Source organism: Tyto alba, unplaced genomic scaffold, assembly GCF_018691265.1.
Source record: "Tyto alba isolate M040663 unplaced genomic scaffold, T.alba_DEE_v4.0 Super-Scaffold_5, whole genome shotgun sequence".
NCBI classification, from domain to species: domain Eukaryota; kingdom Metazoa; phylum Chordata; class Aves; order Strigiformes; family Tytonidae; genus Tyto; species Tyto alba.
In genome coordinates, this window is record NW_024881326.1 from 4,263,493 (window position 1) to 4,285,599 (window position 22,107).

General features: G+C 38.7%; 1 protein-coding gene across 1 annotated transcript in view; it reads right to left on the reverse strand.

Annotated features, from left to right (window-relative positions):
• TMEM164 (transmembrane protein 164) overlaps positions 1-22,107 on the reverse strand; it is a 44,018-nt gene that overhangs the window by 3,939 nt on the left and 17,972 nt on the right. The window contains exons 4-6 of the mRNA XM_032996161.2: positions 20,480-20,546; positions 10,781-10,859; positions 162-262 (exon numbers count right to left, since the gene is read on the reverse strand). Coding sequence (XP_032852052.1) covers positions 162-262; positions 10,781-10,859; positions 20,480-20,546 — 247 coding nt within the window. The remainder of the gene's footprint in view (positions 1-161; positions 263-10,780; positions 10,860-20,479; positions 20,547-22,107) is intronic.

The window sequence follows — 22,107 nt, forward strand, 5'->3', positions numbered from 1 at the left end:
ACCAATACTTGTGAGATACGAGATACAAGTGCCCATCAGAACATGCAATTTGCATGCAAGTAGTCTTACCCATATATATCTGCACACTTTGGAAAACTAGTCAGTGTTTTTACTTTGAATGTACTTGCAAACTATCCACTTATTGATCTATATTTACTTACCAATCCCAGAATCTGCAAGATGCTAAAATGATAGACAAACATAAACCCCGTGGATAAAAGAGCCCACCAGAAATTGCAGAGTGGTTCTGGAGTGTAGATACCTTGAAAAGAAAGGAATACATTAGTATTCAGCTGAATTGCTGTGTCCATCAAACACTCATGAATAATCCTCTCTCTTCTGCTCTGTGGATGTTTGGGCAACTGGCTTTAGCTGATAACCTACTCAATACCATTACAGTAATTAATATTTGAGCACCTTATTTCTCACCTGGTGTGTCCTCATCAGTTTGTTCCCACCTTCCGGTCCAGCAGTAAATCATACAATAGGTAACCTCATTAAGCTTGCCTATTCTTCACCATCACCAGTGATTTTTGCCTCATTCTGCCTTCTACCACAGAAGTATACTAAATTATTTTAAAATACAGTAATGGCATACAATTAATCCTAAAAAAAAATCAGGTTGTTTATACTTAAACACCTGATTCTTAGGGGGGCTATGACTTCAGCATGCACAGAACCAACCCAAGTAGTGGCAGTTCCTGCACAGCACTCTAACAGAGCATAGCCTAGTTGTCATTCCCTAATTTTATGGCTGTTTAACAACTATTAAAAAGGAACTTGCACCAATAATGCCTAGGAACAGAAAAGCTGTGTAAAATAGTCAATCCATTAATGACAGACTGTTCTTTTAAATGAAAACTGCTGTGGAGATATTTTCGGATACACACTACAAACAATTTTATTATCATTAGATGTCACAGATACTGTAAAATAATTTTTTCCCTTCAAATTAAGTAGCAAATATCACATTATTCCTGGGTTCACCTTTCTCTCCTCCTGAAACTAGGTTTTACCAATTTACTGACAAAACACAATGTCACGTGATCTAGAATGTACCAAGGAAATCAGATCTAATAAAAAGTACCCTTAGGTACAGGCCTATTTTTGGAATTAAATATTCAAACATCATATGGTGAGAACAAAAACAGTTTACAGAGTTCTCAAGACTCTTACTAGCAGACATGAAAATTTCGGTGTGAGATATGGGGAGAAATACTGTTTTGCTTATGACTTTAATAACCTAGTGACGCAGAAGAAAAAGATGCAGAAAGTCACGTTGCTCAGTTGCCATAAGAAGTAGAGTTTCAGACGATTATAAAAATGCACTGGCATTTTTTATCTGCCTTTGCTCTCTGATCCGTTAGATATTATTAAATATTGGAATGTGTATCCAGTACTCGAAGGACAGCTTACAGCACAGAGTGCAATATTCATATTAGCCTTTGCTAGCTAGTAATTGCACACTCAGTAATTACCAGGAAGATTCAACAGACTTCAGCATATACTGTACAAGCCTACTGGGAACTTGGATAACTACACACGTACAGCAAGCTATGACAGAACTCGCCAGACTAAAGCTGCTGAGTATGCCTCTGTATGGTATCGTGTGTAGATAAAGGCAAATAACTGCTGTTACTTGCTTTACCACACCACTATATAATGGTGCATCTTGTCTCAGGTTTAAAATCCCTAGAGGACTGCTTTCTCGATCCCTGTTGCCCTTTTACAATTCTTTTCTGCATAGTTTTCTTCCACAGTTTGTACCCATCATGCCAGCTCAGACTGATTTTTCAGCAGCTACATGAAATTATCCAATTTCAATATCATTTTGTGAATGTTACAAATTCATAATTACCTACACTTTCTTATCTAAAACTGTACATCTATTCATTGTCCACTCAAAATAACATAGCTTCTCTGTTGCTAGTCAGAGAGTAAGGAGTTGATTGCATGCTTGAATGGCAGCAGCACATATGCACCCCATATATCACTCGCTGACTTTAACGAGCAACAATAATAGTGTAATTGCCCAAGATACGGCTGCACACCATGTTTTAGTAAGCAAGCTGTGACTTGGTGCAACCATGATCGATATGAGCAGAGAAGCTACTTTAAAAGCATAAGGCAGCTTATAAGATTTCTTATCCAGTGGGTAGGTGAAGGTCAGAAGAAGCGTCTGAACTATAAGCAAATTCTAAAGGTAAAACTGAACTCTACGTGAATAACTAAGTGGAGTGTTCTATAAGTAAAGGGAAAAAATTCACAACAGTCTAATTCTTTGGACATACTTAGCAAGCATGATCTAAGAACTGGCATCCTATTTAGAAGACAGTACAGGAGACTTTACTTAAATAGCAATGATATTCATTAAACAACACTGCCTGAAAACATCAGATACGTGATACCACCTTGAATATGTTTTTTCATTACAGAGAGCAAGAGAAGAAGCATCTAGCCTTGGTGTCAGAGTTCAGGAGACCATGGCTCTGTTTTTGGCTACACCAACTTTAAGTGACCTGGTCAAGCTATACAGAAACTCTTTGTGCTTCCTCCTCAGCTGCAGAGTAAAGAAAACACTGTTTGACTTGCAAAGTTTTTTTGTAATGTCTTTGCAGTTTTAGGTGCACGTTTAACCTAGATGCAAAACACAAAATAAAATTTAAATAAGGTAGCCTAGAACAGCTCCTGGGAACTGGCAGTGTAGTGCTATACCAAATCCGCTCTCAGGTGAATTTGCCTGGTTGGCAGTTGCCTGTGATATTTCAAAAGTATTTGATAAAGCCTGAGAACAGATGGTAGTAGTCTGAAGAGGTAAACCCTCAGTAAAGCTAGAATCCAGAGACCTTGATATTTGGGGGACTTACAGTGCAGGTGCTATGTAACACTAAAATTGACAAGCGAAGCCAGCTATGAAATAAGACTGGAGGGAGAAAGCAGTCATTAAAAGACTAAGGAAATGGCACAAGATGACAGAACAGATCAGTGGCATAATTTGGCTTTGAACCCGAGCTTCTCATGTCCAGCTTCAATCTAGTCAGGGAATCATGTTTCAGAAGCCACTTCGGAGAGCTGTTCAGGTTCCTCCAGCAAATAATTTCATCCTGCTACATCCTCCCTTTGTTGCAAAACTTCAAAAAATACATTAGCAATTCTCACCTTCTACAGACTTTTGATCTCGCTTTGTAACAGAAAAATCCCTCCTTGCCAGACTTTGCAATCCAAAAAATAATAGTGTCATTTTCAGCAGTATCATTATTTGGACATCAGGGGACAAGAAAAAAACAATGACCTCCACACAGAAACATTTCAGAGAGCTCTGGATTCCCAAGCGTGCTTTGGGAAACTAATTTTAAATTCATACCTGGGATATTTTCTGTACATTTCTTGTTAGATAAATAATCACTACAGATTTTATTATCCTGCAGCCCTGCTATTCCACAGATGACTGTTTAACAGAGCAGTGTGGTCTGTTTTCTGTAGTACACAGTTTGTTGACAAAAACAAACAGGAGAACTGAGACGCAGCTGATCGGTTGGTTGAATGGTCTGTGTTGGCTTTGGCAAAAGCTACTTGCTGCTTACACAGAAATTCTGTTTCAGTAGGTAGCAGTGAGTTTCCCTCTCTATTCACTAAGGATCACAGACAATTCTTATAGGTTAAACACTTTCAAAAATCTAATCCAACTGCCAGTCTGGCACTAATTTCATTCTCATAAATGCTCATGCCCCAAACAGTTGAGACCGTTCCAAATCAGGGTCATCCAGGTAGGCTGTATATTTGCCCTTGTGTTGAAACAGCATGGCACTGCATATTTCAGTTTAATTTAAACTTCATTATTTCAATAGCATTGATAGGAAGGATTTCATATAGATTGAAGCGTTTGGGGTTCATCAACTGCTGTTGCAATGACAATTTCTTGACCTTGAACATGCCAGGTGGTTAATTTTGCATGGCTTTAAATGGAAGCATGGCTTTAAAAATCTAGAGATCAACAAAGAGACTCAATTTCTTTTATACTGCTTCCCCCTGCAGTGTCTTGTGCCAGTTCTAGTGTTCTTATGAACTATTATTTTTAATTAAAGTTCTCAAAACATAGGCTTGTAAAAATTAGAACGCAACTTAATAGAAAGTAATACACCTTTTGTATTTCTGGGAAAGCATAATGCAGGAAAAAATTACTCCTCTGTTTGAATTAGAGAATTAGAACCTAAATATAGCACAATTTAGTAGGGTGTTAAAATAATCTCTTTTTCTTAATTAATGTCTTGCTTTCATTCCCATTACATTTGATAGAGCTTTACCAGTTTTCCAGCCCAGCACACACTCCTTCAGTAGTCTCACAATTACAGGTAGAACTGCTTAATCCAAAACTCAGAGCAACTATTACAATTCCTTCATTTTCAAGCTTATAACAATGTGAGGGCAAATTTATTTCCATTTTATTTCCCTTGATCAAAGGGTTGATTCTAGTAGTGTGGCCTACTGAGCTAGCCTAGAGACCAAACTTCCTTTCCAGGGGAAAACAGGAAAAACATTCTCAAGAGGATGAGCCTGAAATCCCGTTTCCCCTACAGCTGTTCTGAATCTGTGTGTAGCTTTCAAAATACTGCCTTATGCCAGGAGATTTCTATTTCCCTCAATGCCAGCTACACTCACCAGAATCAGCTCAGACAGGGGTCTTGTATTACCTGCTCCTCACAGGAACCATTTTTTATATTCCATAAAGCAGCAGCAGTTCTTCCATATACTGGTACATACACTTCTAAACTATTCTATCTCCTAGAGGGGTCTTTAACAGACCTTGGGCCCACTCAGAGAATGCCACATTAGCCTCCTTATTTAGTTTTAAGTGTTTCATAATAGGCTACCATCCTATCAATGGAACTGTAACTGCCCAGTGCATAAAGCTCAGAGAGTCACGTGACAGAGACATGTCCCTTCCTCTTCCTCTCCAGCTCTCTGATATCATCAAACAAGATTATCCTGAAACGACGAAGCTACAAGAGAGCTTGCAGCATGAGCCTGCAGCCAGAGCAGCAGCTCCCCTCCCGCTGCCGCCGGAGCACAAGCACAACTGGATGGGGAGCCATGCACTCGCGTCTCTCACATGGGATTCGGGGGGCAGAGAAAAGCTGGAAGCTGGCAGCAGGAGAGGAAGACACAAGAGTTGACAGGTCTCCAAGTAATTAAGAGGTACAGTGAAATAGCTGTACCACACATTATCAAGTATTTCAATGTGGATAAACGAGATTTTATGACTACCTAGCTATATTCAAATATACAGTTATTTTTAAAAATCTGATTAATACTAAGGTATATAATAAAGCCTGCTTTATAACTCCACTTAAAAGCTAAGGAAAGATATAGCTAAATACAGGTACATCTCACAAAGTGGGAAAGTGGCTGAGAAAGGGTACAACAGCTAGAAATGTATTTAAATATGGTAATTCCTCACTCTTGCCAACATGTCCTAAGAGCCAATGGAAAGCACAAGTTTAGATCCCCAATTGCTTTAATTGTACTTTCCTAGTTTACAGCCACAGGAAAAATGATCCTTTCGTCTGTACTTGGTATCGGTGTTCTATATCTTACAACTTAGCCCAGCTTCTCATTAGGTAAGAAATGCTGCACTGCCCTTAAGAAACCTGGCGAGCTGGCTATACAGTGCTGCTTCCGACCATCTACCTGAAGTGTGTGACAGAGGCATTCTCCATGAGAGGGGAAAAAAAAATAAAAAAAAAATCATCAACTTCTACTGACTTTCTGACGATGCCATAGAGCTTCATCTCTTCTAATGCCCTTAGATCAAAAAAAAAAAAAAAAACTTTATGACTTTACTCAGAGAGACAGTTTCTTTATTGCTTATAAAGATACAGCACTTATAACCTGAAAATTCTGACTCTAGTTCCAGCAATCAACTCATCTATTTAATTATTTAGGGTGTATATGTCTGTTCACTTGTGCACAGCTGTACAAAAGTAAATCGGCTCTTAAAATACATGGGGCCAAACAACGGGGCTGAGCAGAATTTGCAAGGCCACTGTTGTCAGTTTTGGTTCCAAACTAAGATTCCACCCCACCCCCCCCCCCCAAAAATACTACCAAATCAATTTACTCTCTCCACAGTGTGGACAAGCTGCATTTGAATTGTGAATTTTGAGAATTTGCATGGCCATTTTTGACCGAGTGGATGCTAGAGACTATCTCCCTCTGCAGGCTGAAGCGTCAGAGTCACCCAACCATTCAGTGACACCAATACAAAGGCCTCTGATCAAGTGTACATGATATCCTGGAACTTCAGGTACAGCTGTTCATACATCAGATTGCTCCTTAAAGTGACAAAATCCTAAAAAAAATGTAACATCAACATCTTTTTCTACTTCATTAAGTTGTTAAGCCAGCTAAATAATGCTGGGGATCTCAAAACACAAGAAAGATTATCTCCTGAACTCCTCTGCTAGGGAGCTGCTATAAATTAACCCTTACTTCAAACTGTTGTGGAATTAATTTGCTCACAGCACTCAGGAAATAACAATTCCACTTTGATTAAATTTCAATATGGTTTGAAGCTCTGAAATAAGGTACACATCTAATCTTGTCAAATCCAATCGGAAATCTGCCCAAACTAGCTTAAGGGTCAAGACAGTCGAGAACTGTGAGTCTCTACAGCTGATGCAGTGCAAACTAGACCTTTTTTTCATTACGTTGGGTATACAGTTAGAAAAACTAAGTTCTCCTGAACACCAAGGTCTCTAATACTTTGATCTTAGCAGGTCAGGTTAATGCACTGTTGAAATAGTTGTGGCAGTTTGAGACATTACACTTCCTCAGCTGCCATCTCCCTAAGCCTTCTACCAGCAATCTGTATCCCAGTAGCATAATTATCTGAGCATACTCATATGCTTCAGTTGTAGATTGTAGTTAATTGTAGATGAAAGTGGTTTGGGGAGTTTTTCCAATGAAGGGGTTGGTTCCATGCTCCAAATCTGCGCTGCAGTGGTTCCTATCTTCCTTTCACCTTGACAACTGATTCATTGCAATTCCCTTTTGCCAATCCTAGCACTCAAATGATGCAACAGTAAACCAATCCAGAAGTTACAAAAGCATTCATACTTTTTTTGACAGGGAAGCAAGAGTCTCACCTCCTAAGGACAAGAGAAAACAGTGACCTACAGCTCTGGTTCAGCCTATCCAGCTATTTCAGGAATGCTGTGTCCTGCCCAGATGCATACTATCCTTTTTGGCAGGGTTCACAGGTGATACAAGGTGAGATTCATTCAGCAAAAAAAGTTGTCAACTGCAGGTATACTTCATGTAGGTACTGCCTTGAGTTAGGAATCTTCTGGACTGGATTATTAATATCTGCACTACATCTATTTTGCTTGAGAGCCTCTTATTGCTGCCAAGAAAGATCTAAGCCATAGTGCACAAGCATTTATTTTGCCTCGCCTGGCATGCATGTGTATGTATACGTGCATATGTGCACTTGGAAAGAAAATGTATTTGAAAGGGAAGTACAGAAATTTATATTCACTTGGTACAGAGGAGAAGGAGAGGGAAGAGGAAGAGGAAGAGAAAAAAAGGTCTTAATACCCAAGAGGAAAAAAATCTCCTTGAGTTTGAGTGAGTTCACTGTGCAACACTGAAGCCTGTGTTGTGAACATCTCTCTCATCAGCTTGATCCTAAGCACGGTAAAGCCCCCACACTTACACGGGGTGGGGATGGTGTCACAGGACACAGGGATGGGGACGACAGGACATGAAGGTGATGCTGCCAGTGCACCATGACCTGTCTTCACCACTGTCATGAACAGCAGGGAGAGAAAGATAATAAATTATTACAGCCGTTGCTTACCCAGTTTCCTTTCAAAAAGGGGAGCCTGTCAACAGGTAATTCAGTGTGTGTGCATGACTGGTACGGTACTTGATTAGCATGTCAGCAAACTTGGACACACAGTTCTGGATAGAACAAGTCTCAAATCAACTCTGCTTCAGGTGTTCTGCTCAACCTTCCTTTAAGAAACATTGGTATTACAACTGAAATCCTATTAAGGCCATCAGTAATACTGGCAGATTCCCAATAAAACTGAAGTAGTATATTTTTCCATATACAATTCATTCCTTTTAATTTTTCCAATTTTACTACCCTTCAATTACTTCTCCCTATCATAATCCACAGATTTACTGATGGAAATTTCTATTTAAAATACAGAAATAAAGCTGCATGCTAATGAATCTCAGTGATGAAAAAACAATTTTCACAATATACGGTTAGGATAAAGGGTACAATCTACTCAGAAAGTACTTTAAACAAAGGTACTAGTGAAATGACAAAATATTAACAAATGCTTTCAGGCTGAGTAATTTTTCTATGAAAAAATCATATATCTTCTGTGGCACTAGCCTTAACTACTACAGAAGTCCATGGGCATTTTGCTAACGAGATATTACAGTCAGTGAGGTGATCAGAAGCCAACTGCATAAGAAATTGAACAGCTATTGGTTACACAGCCTAGGGCAATCTCAATTGATATATTTAGCCAACAAAGTTCTTTTAGAAATTTCACTGCTAACATGGCAACATTAGATGGCAGCAAATACCTGCAAATTAATAAAGGGCAAAAATTTAGAAAACTGCACTAGGGTGACAACTGCACGACACAAAGCCCTTTAAACTACAGATATAGTTCCATCAGCCCCACAAAACAGGTGCTGAAGAACCCAGAGAACCTTTACTTCCAAACACACACAAAACCAAACCAACCAACCAACACAATCAACCAACCAAAAAAATCAAAGGAACACATCAAGTGACATCCAAGGCCAAACTTTAAAGCAAAAGAAATACATGTCTTAAAATGATGTTACATGGGAACTTCAAGACCATCAAAAGAAGTGATTTAGTGGCATCACAACAGCTTGGTTTGTCATTGCTTACAGTGTACTACATGGCTCTCTATACTTTCTCCCCTCTCCTGCAATGATTAAGAGTTTGTGTAACTCCCACAACTATACTGCACTTTATCATTATTTGCTAGATTATTAAGATATCAAAAATGAATTAAAATTAAATGTGGATGACATATTTCTCTGGTAAGAGAAAGAAAAAGAATGAACTTTTAAAGTATGATACTTCACTTTTTCCTTTGGATCATTTTTATTTAGTTTCACTCAGCAGTGAAAAACAAAGTGGTGATAACCCTATAGTGAAATAAGTGTAAAGGATTATGAGTAAATTTAACAGCTTGATGTCCAAGTGGAGAGCAGTGACGAGTGGCATTTCTCAGGGGTCGGTGTTGGACCCAATGCTGTTTAAAATCTTTGTTGGTGACACGGACAGTGGGACCGAGCGCACCCTCAGCAAGTTTGCCAGTGACACCGAGCTGTGTGGTGGGTGACACGCTGAGGGCAGGGATGGCATCCCGAGGGACCTGGGCAGGCTGGAGAGGTGAGCCCGGGCAAACTTCATGGAATTCAGCAAGGCCAAGGGCAAGGTCCTGCTGAGTCCTCCTGAGAGAGTTGGGGGTGCTCAGCCTGGAGAAGAGAAGGTTCCAGGGAGAACTTTGAGCAGCTTCCCAGTGCTTAAAGGAGGTACAAGAAAGGTGGGGAGGGAACTCTTGATCAAGGAGTATGGGGATAGGATGAGGGGTAACAGTTTTAAACTGAAGGGGGCAGATTTAGATTAGATCTAAGGCAGAAATTCTTCCCTGTGAGGGCAGCAAGGCGCTGGCCCAGGGTGCCCAGAGAAGCAGTGGCTGCCCCCTCCCTGGAAGGGTTCAAGGCCAGGTTGGACGGGGCTGGGAGCCCCCTGGGCTGGGGGAAGGGGGCCCTGCCCGGGGCAGGGGGGTTGGAACTAGAACTCAAACCATTCTATGATTCTAAGTGACTGCTGGTATAAAATATAAAAGATTCACCAGAATGGAAGAGGCTGACTATGCTTGTTCTGAGCATTTGCTAAATTGTATCCCATTGCTTGACATCACATCCTCTGGGGCTTCAATAAAGGCTGAGGAACATCTAGACCAGATGAAGCAATTTAGCTCTGCTAGAAAATGCCGCTGGAGGCATGTCAACGCTAGAGGGGGGCAGAGCATCACACCAGATGAATACATACTGCATTCCCTTCTAAGGGGCGACAGTTAGAAAAATCACTGGCCAGTGCAACAATTTGGCATTCCCAGACTTACTGAACTATTATGCTGTAAGTGATTGCAAGATAGTAATCTTGTTAGAAGAGACAAGCAAGCTAATTCATTTCACTAACATGTGTCACTACATATCGTTAGAGCTTCAGAATTTCAGGAATTTACCTAACTAGCTGACTTCGTCCTAAATAGCAGTCAATAAACAGCCTAGCAATTAATACAGTGATCTTTTAAATTCGATATGGGGATATAATTGTACTTTTTTTTTCAGTTCATTTTAAGTTGCAGTACTTCAAGAGACATCCAAACCAAAGTCTTAAAAACACATCCTACCAACAACTCACAATGTTGCAAGATGGCAGAGATGCTACTCAAGAAGACAGTGCACATTATGCCAATACATTCATGATATTCCTTTGAGCAAAAAACCATTTTTTTATTCCCAATTTAGTGCTTGACACAAGTCTTTATTAGCTGGGTTACAACTCCAGAGTAACACCAGAAACTATTAAGTAGCAACATAGAGAAAATTGGTAAAAAACAGTAAGAGTAAAGCCTATGGTAACCACCAACCACAGTTTTTGCTTTGCATGGGACCAATTCAATATGTATAGAGTAAATTGCCAACCTACCTCCTTTCCGCAGCAGATAGATGGGCACAACATAAAGCATCACATGCTGGATGTAATAAATTTCTGTTTCAAATGGAAGCTGTGGAATAAGGAAAATATTTGTAACTGTTTTTCATCACTAACAACTGATTTACAAGGAACCATTCTGTTTATGGCCTATGACAATCCCTTCAGTTCAATTATTTTATCACCTATATATATTAACAAAGAGATTACATTAATGGTCAGTGCAGCTAACTGTACCCATTTCGTTCCCCTTGACTCGAACGCAATGCAGCAGTTCAAGTAGATAATTCTCAAATTAGCCAGAAGCACAACAAAGAAGGAACAACATAAGATTTCTCCTTTCTTAGTTAGCATAATTTACCAATAACAATGCAAAACCCTAAATTAATCAAACCAGAAACTATACACACCCCATATGACATAGCCTATTTAGAAAGAAAAGATAATTGCTACCTTGTGAGTGATAGAACTCTATAAATGAGGTCTTTTATATATAAAAGTATATAAATGAATATATAAAAGTAATTACTGAGGAGGCCTGGGCAAAAATCAGTAGACCTGATTCATAGCAATCTGCATGCATGGGTGAAGCTGCTAAACTTCACCAAATATAAAATAACCAAGATTTTATTGGTTTTAAAGAGAAGCTGCAAAAGGATATATGTAAACAAGTTACTAGTTAGTAGTGAATCAGGTATTTCTTACCTTCTGACAACTTCTGGGAAATTACAATTAGTCATTTGTGTGTTTAGTAATTGAATTTACGTTACTACTTAGAGGAGTAGTCAGACAGACTGTGCTAAAATAATACTCTGCTAAAAATAACTTGAACCAGAGTTTAATTTGAGTCCCTTAATCCAGACCCAACTAATTCTAGCTCTTTACCAGAGACGATGATACACTGTATTTGAAAGTTATTCCCATCTGTAAGTACCTTTCCCTGTATCTAGGCATTAAACTAAAGCAACACATTTAAAACTGAACAGCAGTAGGAAAGATTCAAATTCAAAATTCAGAACTCAACTTCTTGCTGCAGCTCACTTACAAAGCTGAACAGACATACTTTTCCATTACTTTTCAGAAGTGAGAACTGGACAATACCACCACACAAGTGTGAAATCTCAGAGGAACAACGCAAAGCCTTTAGTTTTGGTTCAAATGCAGACTCACTCTATCATTCTGCAGGCTAAAGTGAATCCAGACGCAAGTCCTACCACCATGGTTTGTCCATTAGGAGGGGGGGGGGGGGGGGCGGAGAAAAAGGCTTTCCTTTGCTATTACTGTTCTGAGACACTGAAGTCATAGTTTTTAAACAGAAACACTACAAAAATTTCTACATCAGCTGAAGTGAAGCGAGGTTGAAACAGAGTTTGGGTTTCTTCCTAAATAGCAGTCAATAAACAGCTGGTAATTAATATAGTGATCTTTTAAATTCAACAGCAATTCTTATATCCTATTTTGTATGTAAAAGATGCTAAAACCAACAGCTGGATTCTGTTAGTCCTGGCATCTCCCAGCTGAACACTATCAGTGTCCTGATTGCAACCACTAAGATGTTCAGCCAACTCTTAGGAGACTAAGAAGTCTTTTGCACAATCTGTTGGGTTATTTTATTCCAAGTATTCTGTCTCAAAACATAAACCAAGCAAGATAATAGTATGCAAAAGCTTCAAATTTGTGAAGTTTTCTGAATCTGAACCTTTTTTGATGGCCCTGGTTGAAAAACACAGAGGGCAAACTGAGAGACTCAAAATTATTTGGAAAGAGGCTGAAGCAGTTTTCCTAACTGAAGAAAAAGCTGTACCTCTCCCAGTTGGAACAGGCACACTTCAGAAACAATAGCTCCTGATATAAACAACACAACGTGAGGCACTCACTCCTGCCAAGGATCATTCTCTATTTAGTATCTGCGGTTTACATAAGAGCTTCTACACTCACCGAGTTGTGAGGGTACACAAACACAACACTCAGGACACTCCTGAGAACAGAGTAACAGTTGTTTTGCTGCAGTAGTGTTGACAATATTTTTTTGGTGTAAAACAAAACATCTTTTTTTTCACCACAAAAGATTGCTTGTTCTGAAGCCTGGCTAATTATGCAAGTGTATTTCCTGGTATAAAGCTGCAAAAGCAGAATTTCTGTACAACCAAGCACTCGAGTTGTACAGTCAGGCTACAACAAACCAAAAAAGAACAAACACAGAAGATGAACTATAAAGTTGTACTGAGCAACTGACTCACCTAGCTCTAAAGGTCTTGTCTATAAATTGTTTCATCAATAAAGACACTCGCAGATAGCATAGGTCCCTTCTATATGCAAAGAGAAACTACAAGCGAAGACAGGGTAGAAGGGATCACCCATCAAATCTAGGATTTAAAGAACCTCTTAGTGAAAACAAGCAAGCACTTCAGGAAGTGGTAAAGTCTGAGAAATTGAAAAAATCAAAGCGTCGCTTACTCACAGAACAAAGTGAGTCAAAACACTGAGTTGGTCCCTCTAGTAATATTTCACCATGGGCATCCATGAAGGCCACTCCAACAATCTCCAAAGTGGACCCTCTTCAGAGGTCCTGAGAGACTTGTCCCCTCCTGTCAGATGCCCCTGTGGAAACCTGGCAGCCACTCCACAGAGCAGTATTTCCCTAGTGACAAACCACTGGTGTTCATGGTACATTTCTCCAACCACACCTGTCCCCAGAGGGATGCAGGATCACCAGGTATTTGTTATCAAGGCAGACTCATCTGAAGTCTGTGTATTAATTTATTTGCTGGGATTTTTTGTACTAAACCCCTGTCTCTCCTACCAGCTGCCACCATTGCTCTTCCTGCATTTCATCCTGTTTCCCTTACTCAGAATCTTAAAACAACTGATAGTACAAGACAAAAAGACAAATTACCCATTTCTTCTACTAACATATATTCTGGGTTCCCCTAACAGCATAAATGAATACAGAGGACAGGCTACTCTGTTACTCAGGACAAGAAGTTTTTCTCCTTTAAAAGTTCTTACTTGTGGCAAAGCAAATCTGCTTCATCCATTTTTAACACGGGTATAAAATCATATATGTTTCAAAACACACCAAACTAACATACAAGATCAAAACATGATGACAAAGTACTCTGGAAATAAATATTCAGCCTATTCACTGTTTACATTCTGTAATGAAGTTTCTGTTAGAAAACAAATGGTGGTTTGTTTCTAGGAGGAGTTTGGCTCCAAGCAGCCCCATGTGCTTCTAGCCCCCACATCAGCCTGGTATGATGCAGATTCAAGAGTGCCACATCCCCTGAACACATGGTAAAGTCCCTCTGGGGAGTACCGAGAACAGTCAGCAGGCAGCAAACCTCCATCCCTGGAACAGGTAAATTATGTATGAGTTCTACTAATCTAACTAAACTCCTAGCAGCTGTGTACATTGCTTGCAAGTCTGTGGAAAGCAGAAACTATCATGAAGGATTAGAGCTCACCCTTGCATCTCATGGCACAGAGTCACAGCCATCAATAGCAGTCCTCTGAGCAGGTACTTGATGTCCTAACTTAAACTGCTACTGCCCAAAGGAAGCAACCAGGTCTTTCCATTGACTGCTGTAAGCTTTAGAAAAATCTCTTCAAGACAGCAGTAGAGTTGAGCTCAAAAGTCAGATATTCAGATGAGGGCTTCCCCAAAAAGAGTATGGCACACAATACTAGTTCAAACTCACTTAGACACAGTAGTTGGTTTTCAGTGGGCGAGGAGGTTACCACTTTGCTCTGTTTTCTGAAAGCAGTACTCCTCCCACTGTTAATTATTTATACCTTGGCCTTATATTTGCAACAACAGCTCAAGCACTGTATTGTGCAAGAGCTCTCCCTCCATCATCCTCTACAAAGAATGCAGAGTGTGACAGAAAAAGCAATAGAAGAAATTCAGCTCCCACATTTTGCTCCTTTCTGTAGCACATTCAGCACAAAGTCTAGTAAACATCATTCTGTACCAGCCACCTTCTCAGATATAATCAGTAAGTCAGACTCATAACCTATAATCAGTAACTAGGTTCCTAAACATAATCAGTAATCAAAGAAGTAAGCCAAAAATATAGGTTTTTCTTTCTACCTGCAAAGCAGACCACAGAACAAATTAAACAACAGAGAGGAGGAACCTATATATAAAGCTACATGAACAAAAATCATAGAGCGAACAGCTACTAGGCCCATGTAACATAATGGTTACTTCTCAGCATATTTAGGATTGTGATAACAAATTACTTGGCAGAGACGAAACAGCTGCCAGAGAAGCTTAGAAAAACGGTCTAAAAACGGACATGAAGACTTAAAAGAAAACAACACGAAAAAAAAAACACACAAGTGGCATTTGGAAAACAGACTATTTCCAGTCTTACCAGGACTCGTTTTCCAGCATACATCCAAACTGGCAAACAGCCAAGAGGCTGACCCACACTCAAGTTAGTATTACATTATTCAGGCACTTCTACAGCACAGGCACCAGCTTATACTTTTCATGTAGATCAGAAAAGACACTCCCATATATTTGAATATATGAAAAAAATATATATATATCTTACTATTGGCATTAATGTCAACAGTAAGGCCCCATGAAATAAAGGAGTAGCATGGCTGTCACCCATCTGCATAATGGTCTAAAGCAGTATCCCAGATTCTATTTGCAACAATTCTTTTTCATTATATTCCAGGGGCAGATTTCCTGCCATACACCCGCTTGTCTGTAATGGTTATGAACACATATTGATGAGTCCCAATAAACAACCTCTGTTTCTAGTACATGTCTCTACCAGTATCCACCCTCCCAGCCATTCCACACAATCCAGTCAGTGCAGGGAATTATAATTTCCTTAAGGTATTGTTAATTCATCGGTTTTACTGATGAATTTTATCTAGATCGCATTTTCAATTAATCCTGTCAGGATGGGGCATATATACAGTGGGAAAGAATGCAAATCCACATCTGCTACCCAAGACAGATTAGCACACAGGAGCTATGTAACTCATGAGAGTTTATTTTGACTTTTATCAGTGTTTTGTGTATTTGAATAGCATTATATTTGACGGTTATCGTGTCTCATAAAAAGGCATCATTGTCTTCTGGTCACTCAACTTGATTAGACAAACCAGCTCACATTAATGACGCAGTGGACACAATTGGGTATTTGTCATGTCAAGTCTCAAAAAAGAAATTATATGAGGTAAATAACACTAATTTCTGAAATGGCATTTTTCTAGTTCCTCTACTGATAATACTAGGACTACTTATCACCAGCAGCAGAAGGTAGATTTGCATTACCAAATAAAAGTGTGATTGTACACTCCACTCACACACCCATACCATTTTAATGCAGAGAGCATTAATAACTGCTGAAAGATGCAAAAATCCTGGCTTTAGCACCTACCAGCAACCAAAGCACAATCTCTCAACAGCCCCCAATGTGCAACTGTTACGTTATTTTTCCTTGTGCCAGGTAGATTAAGCCTGTTTAGATATGACATAATGTGCTACCCCAACCTATTCCATTTCACTGTGTAGGCACAGGCATTTCAGGCAAACTATTTAATACGGTGAATTATTACCCTAACAGTTAACAGAAATACAGTAGGCACTACTCCGAGGTGCTACACAGAGTGCACTGTAAATACTGCTCAGAGCATGATTCTGTTCCTAAAACAGCTTTAGAACGTGTACCTCTCGAGGCAAGTAATACTAATAATAGAATATAGCACTTCTGCAAACATTAAAACTGCACCATCTCAGCTGTGTGACTGGAGACAGCAAGTCCAACACCTCTGGGACATGTCCTGTTTTTTTACTTTATCGGTATCAACGTTTTCAGGACATCAGAAAACCACTTTTAAACCAGCAGAAAGAGTTTCCTTTAAAATTTTATTAATGCAATATGAAAGTTCAAACAGAAACAGTTAGGCTCTCTAAACACTTGGGAGTCTTTGTGGCAGTTAAATACATTTACTCGAATAGCTAGGCTATCAGGACCTACACTGTATTCCATGTAATATAAATACAGAGTAAAAAGAAATCTTTCTACTCCTGTATATCCTCTTATACCTACCTTTCTAGGCTCCCACATCGCAACCTAACAATCTGATTCTCTTAGTATCTTCTTCTCTATTTACTTAAGGGTCATAAAAGATTACCCTATTTTCCATGTGAATTGTTAATGCTGACGAGAAATTATTTGCCTCATGAGAAAGGAATGGAATTATGAGAAAATTAGAATGCCCCTTATTGCTGGAAGGATAATAAGAACTCACAAAAACATTAACTGAATATGAAACAAACCATTTTATCTTTATCCAATGACTATTCCAATGTACAAAATTTAACTCCATCAACACACTGCAATTAATGTAGCAAGCAACTGAAATATTTAGTTGCCAAATAAATACAAGCGGGTGCATCTGTTGCTCGAGACTGTTAATTGTTGGCACCTCAGCATCATGCCAAGGCAGGAAAATATTTTCTCGGAAAGAACTGAATAGACTGACCTCATCTTTCAGGCTACATTTTTTTTTTGGAACACTATCCCAGGTGCTCATTAAGGTCCAACAAGATTTTTAACAAGTATAGTGTCCCTGAAAGGTTAAAACAACAGAAAGTAGAAACTTTCTACTACAGTTTCAATTAATACCTCAACTCTCCATTTCCACTGGCAATAGATTCATATTTAAGAATAGTTTTCAAATGACTGAGGTTCTAAGAAAATTTAACAGATACATTACAAGAAAATAGAAAATGCCAAATTATGCTAGAAACTTCCAAAAATTTATTTTTCAGGATAATTTAGCAGGGAGTCATATATACAAAAAGAATGCTTACAATGCATTAAGTAACATAATTTGCAGCAAAAATATGTGACCCTACCACACTGCGCCACAAAGTGTTGTAAGATGTGTTCTAGAAATTATTTTGAACAGGTTAACACTTAGAACCAAAATCCCGGCACCAACAAGCTCCTCAACAAACACCCATCAACTGGTAAAGTAATGATTATCTTCCATTCTGTATCTTCTGCCTCTTGCCACCTTCAGACTATTGATATGTACAAATAAAACTGTACGTTTAATATTTTCTCCTGTATCTCATTGCTTTCATCTCCATAATGATATTCAATTCACTAGCTAGTATGTACATGCCTACTGCTGACCTTGCTAAATTAGCAGGCTTCTCCATAAAGAGAATACAGCTCATCGGTCATCATCTGCTGCCTGTAAAATAACTACTAGGCAATCCACGTGGAAGAGAGACATTTAGGAGAACGTAGGCTTAAGGCAATGAAAACTACCTACAAGCCAACATCCAGCTGTATATCAGATAACTCATACGGCTAAAACACATTTTACACAATGAAAGGTAACAGCAAGGCATTTCACTGCTTACGGCATTACACCCATTTGGTACAATCTCTCCAAGGGATGGGAGGCAACAGCCTCCTGCTTTCCAGTCCCCACTGACCTCGGAACTCCCTGCCCCAGACAAGATCTCCCTCCTCGCTTCTAAATTAGCAGTTGCGTTAACTTTTCATACATACACACACACACATATATATATATGAATATTCATATACATACATATAATTTTTCAATAGTTGGGTGCCCAATTTTTCATGCTTTTTGTGCCACACTAAATATTACAACTGTTTAAAGGCATAATTAAGTATACAAAGTTTTTGTATGAAATGTACACACTAAAATATATGACATAAAATATCATGAAGTGGAAATTAAAAAGTTGAGGCATAGAGACACAACAATTCTTGACTGAATCAAAAGTTTTTCACTTACATGCTGCAAACCAGAGCAGACGGCATGGACAAAATTATTGCAATTTTTTTAACTTCCTACTAAGTTTTAAGAGACATTTCTCGCTTTTGGGACAATGTCAGTGTAAAGTACAATGACAGTGGCAGAGCAGAATTTTTGTCTACCACAAGAGAATCTGGGTCAAAGCAGCAGTGCTATAAAACATCACCCACATTATCTTGTGCCAGAAGAAAGACTGAAAAGAGAACAGCCTAGCAAGCAGCTGTCAGACCAAAAATATCCTAAGTTGTATTTATTCCAAAAATATTTGCTCTTGGATATTATCCTTTGGCTCCTCTATCCCTAATTAAGGAGGGAATTTTATAAGTAGTCTGTATTTTTCCTGTTTAATCACCACTGCCCTAATATGAATGAGATCTATGATAATGGCAGAGAAAATAAAAGCTAATGATTTATTAAATATTTAAACATTTTATACTTAAAAGGATACCCAGAAAAATAATTTTGTTATACTAAAGCTTACATTTATTTAAAAACAAGATAATCTGAAATACAAAATAAAAAGAGTTCTCTTTATCAGGAAAAACCATGTTTTATTCATTGCCCCTTCAGCGGTATCAAGTTTTATTAAAACATTATTGCAAATTGCACATAAACTGTTACAGTATAGAAAAGAATGTATGTTGTTACCAGATTAGGAAGGGCAATGTATATCGTGAAAGAACTCTAGGGTTATTATAGTACTAAATCCACTGAAATCTCAAAGATATGATCCTGTGCATGTGTGTACCATGCTTTATGGAAGATTATTTTTAACATGTGAAAGCCTACAGATGTATTATACTCTCTCTAGTAACTAAACTGTGTCTCAGTGCAAAATTTTAAAGAGGCGAAAAAAGAAACCATTTACAAGCCAACAATAAAACTGTCAGTTTTCAGGTCTCCTAGCTACCAGTGTGACCAACCAACATAGCATATCATCCATAAAGTTCAATAAAGATGCAGGTTTTTATACTTAATCTCATTAAGACAGTCAAGATTTGCAAACAGACAGCCACTAACGAGAGCTGTAATGGACCTGAAGTCCACAACTTTGTGAATAATATAGTTAATTCACATGCTATATGGATATAGATACAAGTACTTTATCCAGACACCATAAACACATGAGCAGATAAATTCAAGTGAACTCTATCTTAAAACAGATAACTGCACCAACAGATTTTTGCAAATAAGTCAAATGACAAAAAATAAACAAGCATGTATTCATATACGCATGCACACAACCCCTACATATGCATGCATAACAGCTCTTAAAAATTAATCCTTAGAAATATTTCATATGGCTCAGACTCAGGACAACTTTTCTTACCATTAACTCTCAGACTTAAGAATCTCACTAGGGACACCAACAGGCTAATTTTTCATCCATGAGACAGGAGTTTTATAGCAGATTTGAAAACTTAGATGGAAAAAAGAAACCTGCTGTGCCTAATATTAGGGCAGAAGGGGTGACAGCCACCAACATTATCTGGTATTTTCCATGCCTGAAGAATCTTCCATTTACATATAGCCTGAGAAGCCTGAAACTGAATTTTCACCACAGGACACAACACTAACCCACTAAAGCCTCTTTCAAAGCCATTAAGTCTTCCCTTCACTTAAAGGTTATGATGGAATTGACACTTAAATTACAGCAGTTTTAGCCTTCCACACTGATTTATAAACACAAAAAAAAAAATCCAAGATTGGTATTTTGGCTCCACTGTAGTGACCTCTACCAGGAATCTACAACCTGGTAAAATGAACTTTAAAAGGCCTAGCAAAGCAAAGGTCTAACATCTTTCCAAAGAAAATGTTTTACAAATAAATAAAAAAGGAGGAGGAAAAGTACACTACACTCACCAGGCGTGTATTAACAACAGGAAACAGCAATGCCAGGAGGGCCCCATTCAGCATGTGCATCTGCAACCTTAGAAAAGAGATGTAATATTATTTTCATAGAAAGAAATAAAATGCAGTTTTCACATATTTTATGTAGTATATCTTCAATAAAAGGTAGCAAGAGATTTAAGAAAATTCTTTTGGCTTGAATTTGAATAAAGCCACTGTTAAAATTCAATAACGAGGGCAAAAACCTTTCTTTAAATACACACTTAAATAATTTCCTAAAGTAGGACTGCTTTCTATAATGAGCTTTGGATTCCTAGAAAGCCTGGACGGCCCATTTGTGTTAATCCTGTTTATGATGCAAGCCAGTAGTTCGAATTTTGCTGTTCACTTGTCTTTCAGAGCTTAAAATAGCATATTTGATAAAGGGTTTTTACTCCTAACTCTATAAGTGTACAGGTTCAAGGTAAAGCTTCAGGAATTTGGAATAAGTCTCTTAAATAAAAGAAGAATTACATTTGTCAAAATGCAGCAGCAAGTCCTAAGCAAAGAATAAGGCAAGAAAGTAATACTGTAACACAGTATTCTGCATAGCTTTCAGCCATCTTTTTCTGAACCACTGTTACATCACAAAAGCACAAAAATAGTATCAGTACTGTTTCAGTCTACTTTACATAAGACACAAAATAAAAAACTGTCTACAAGCACTGCCTGTCATAAACTGTTAGGAATTTAGAAGTAACTTGAGGGGGAAAAAGGTATTACAACTTCAAAACAGTTTTTCAAACATAATTGATATGCTGTCAGGGTGTTAGAAAACAGAAAGGTTCATTCTGAAAAACAACAAATACTGTGGCGTCCGCTCTGTAACCAGTCTTCTACAAACGCACAGTAAATCCAGGATTTCCTGGACACCAGATGTACTTTTCACACTCTCTGAGGTGGAGATGCTGACAGAATCTCTGTATTCAGCCTACCCCCAGCCCTAATGACCAGCAGGAAACATTGTAGACACACAGTAGCAGTCCCAAAATAATTCCTGAAGCATGCCCCCAGCATCATTTTTCCAGTCACTGCTTAGACTAAGAGAAGAAAGAACCGAGTTAACTGTCACGGTGGCAACTAGAGCCACTCCTGACTGCCACTCTGTCGGGACGGTCCCGTCAACCCCCCCCCCAACAGGACTAGTTACAGCCCTCAGCTGCCGACTGGACTCGACTGCAGTAGCCCAGTAGAGCTTCCTGCACACTAGAACTCCCGTGGTTCCTAAAGTCAGTAACAATACGCAGTATTTTAGAAAAGATTGCATAGATTTGAGAAATATCCAAATTGGCAAGAATTTGCTTTCACTATTTAACTTCTATATACACAGTTTTAAAACTAAACCAATACTGTGTGCATGGCCTTCAGTGAAGCCCAGTTACTGATTTTTAGTGAGGATAATAAAAAGGTACAAGGCCCATGACGTAAATGACACGTGCAATTAGATTAATCTGTAGAAAGATGCTTCCATTCTCATCTGTTACTGAGCTAATTCATGTTGCTAAGCAGGGCCAAAACCACCGGTACAAAAGAACCAAGGGTATCCACGATTTAAGCCCTGACCTTTTTCAAGGTGTCATTTTTCAAACCAACATGCCTTT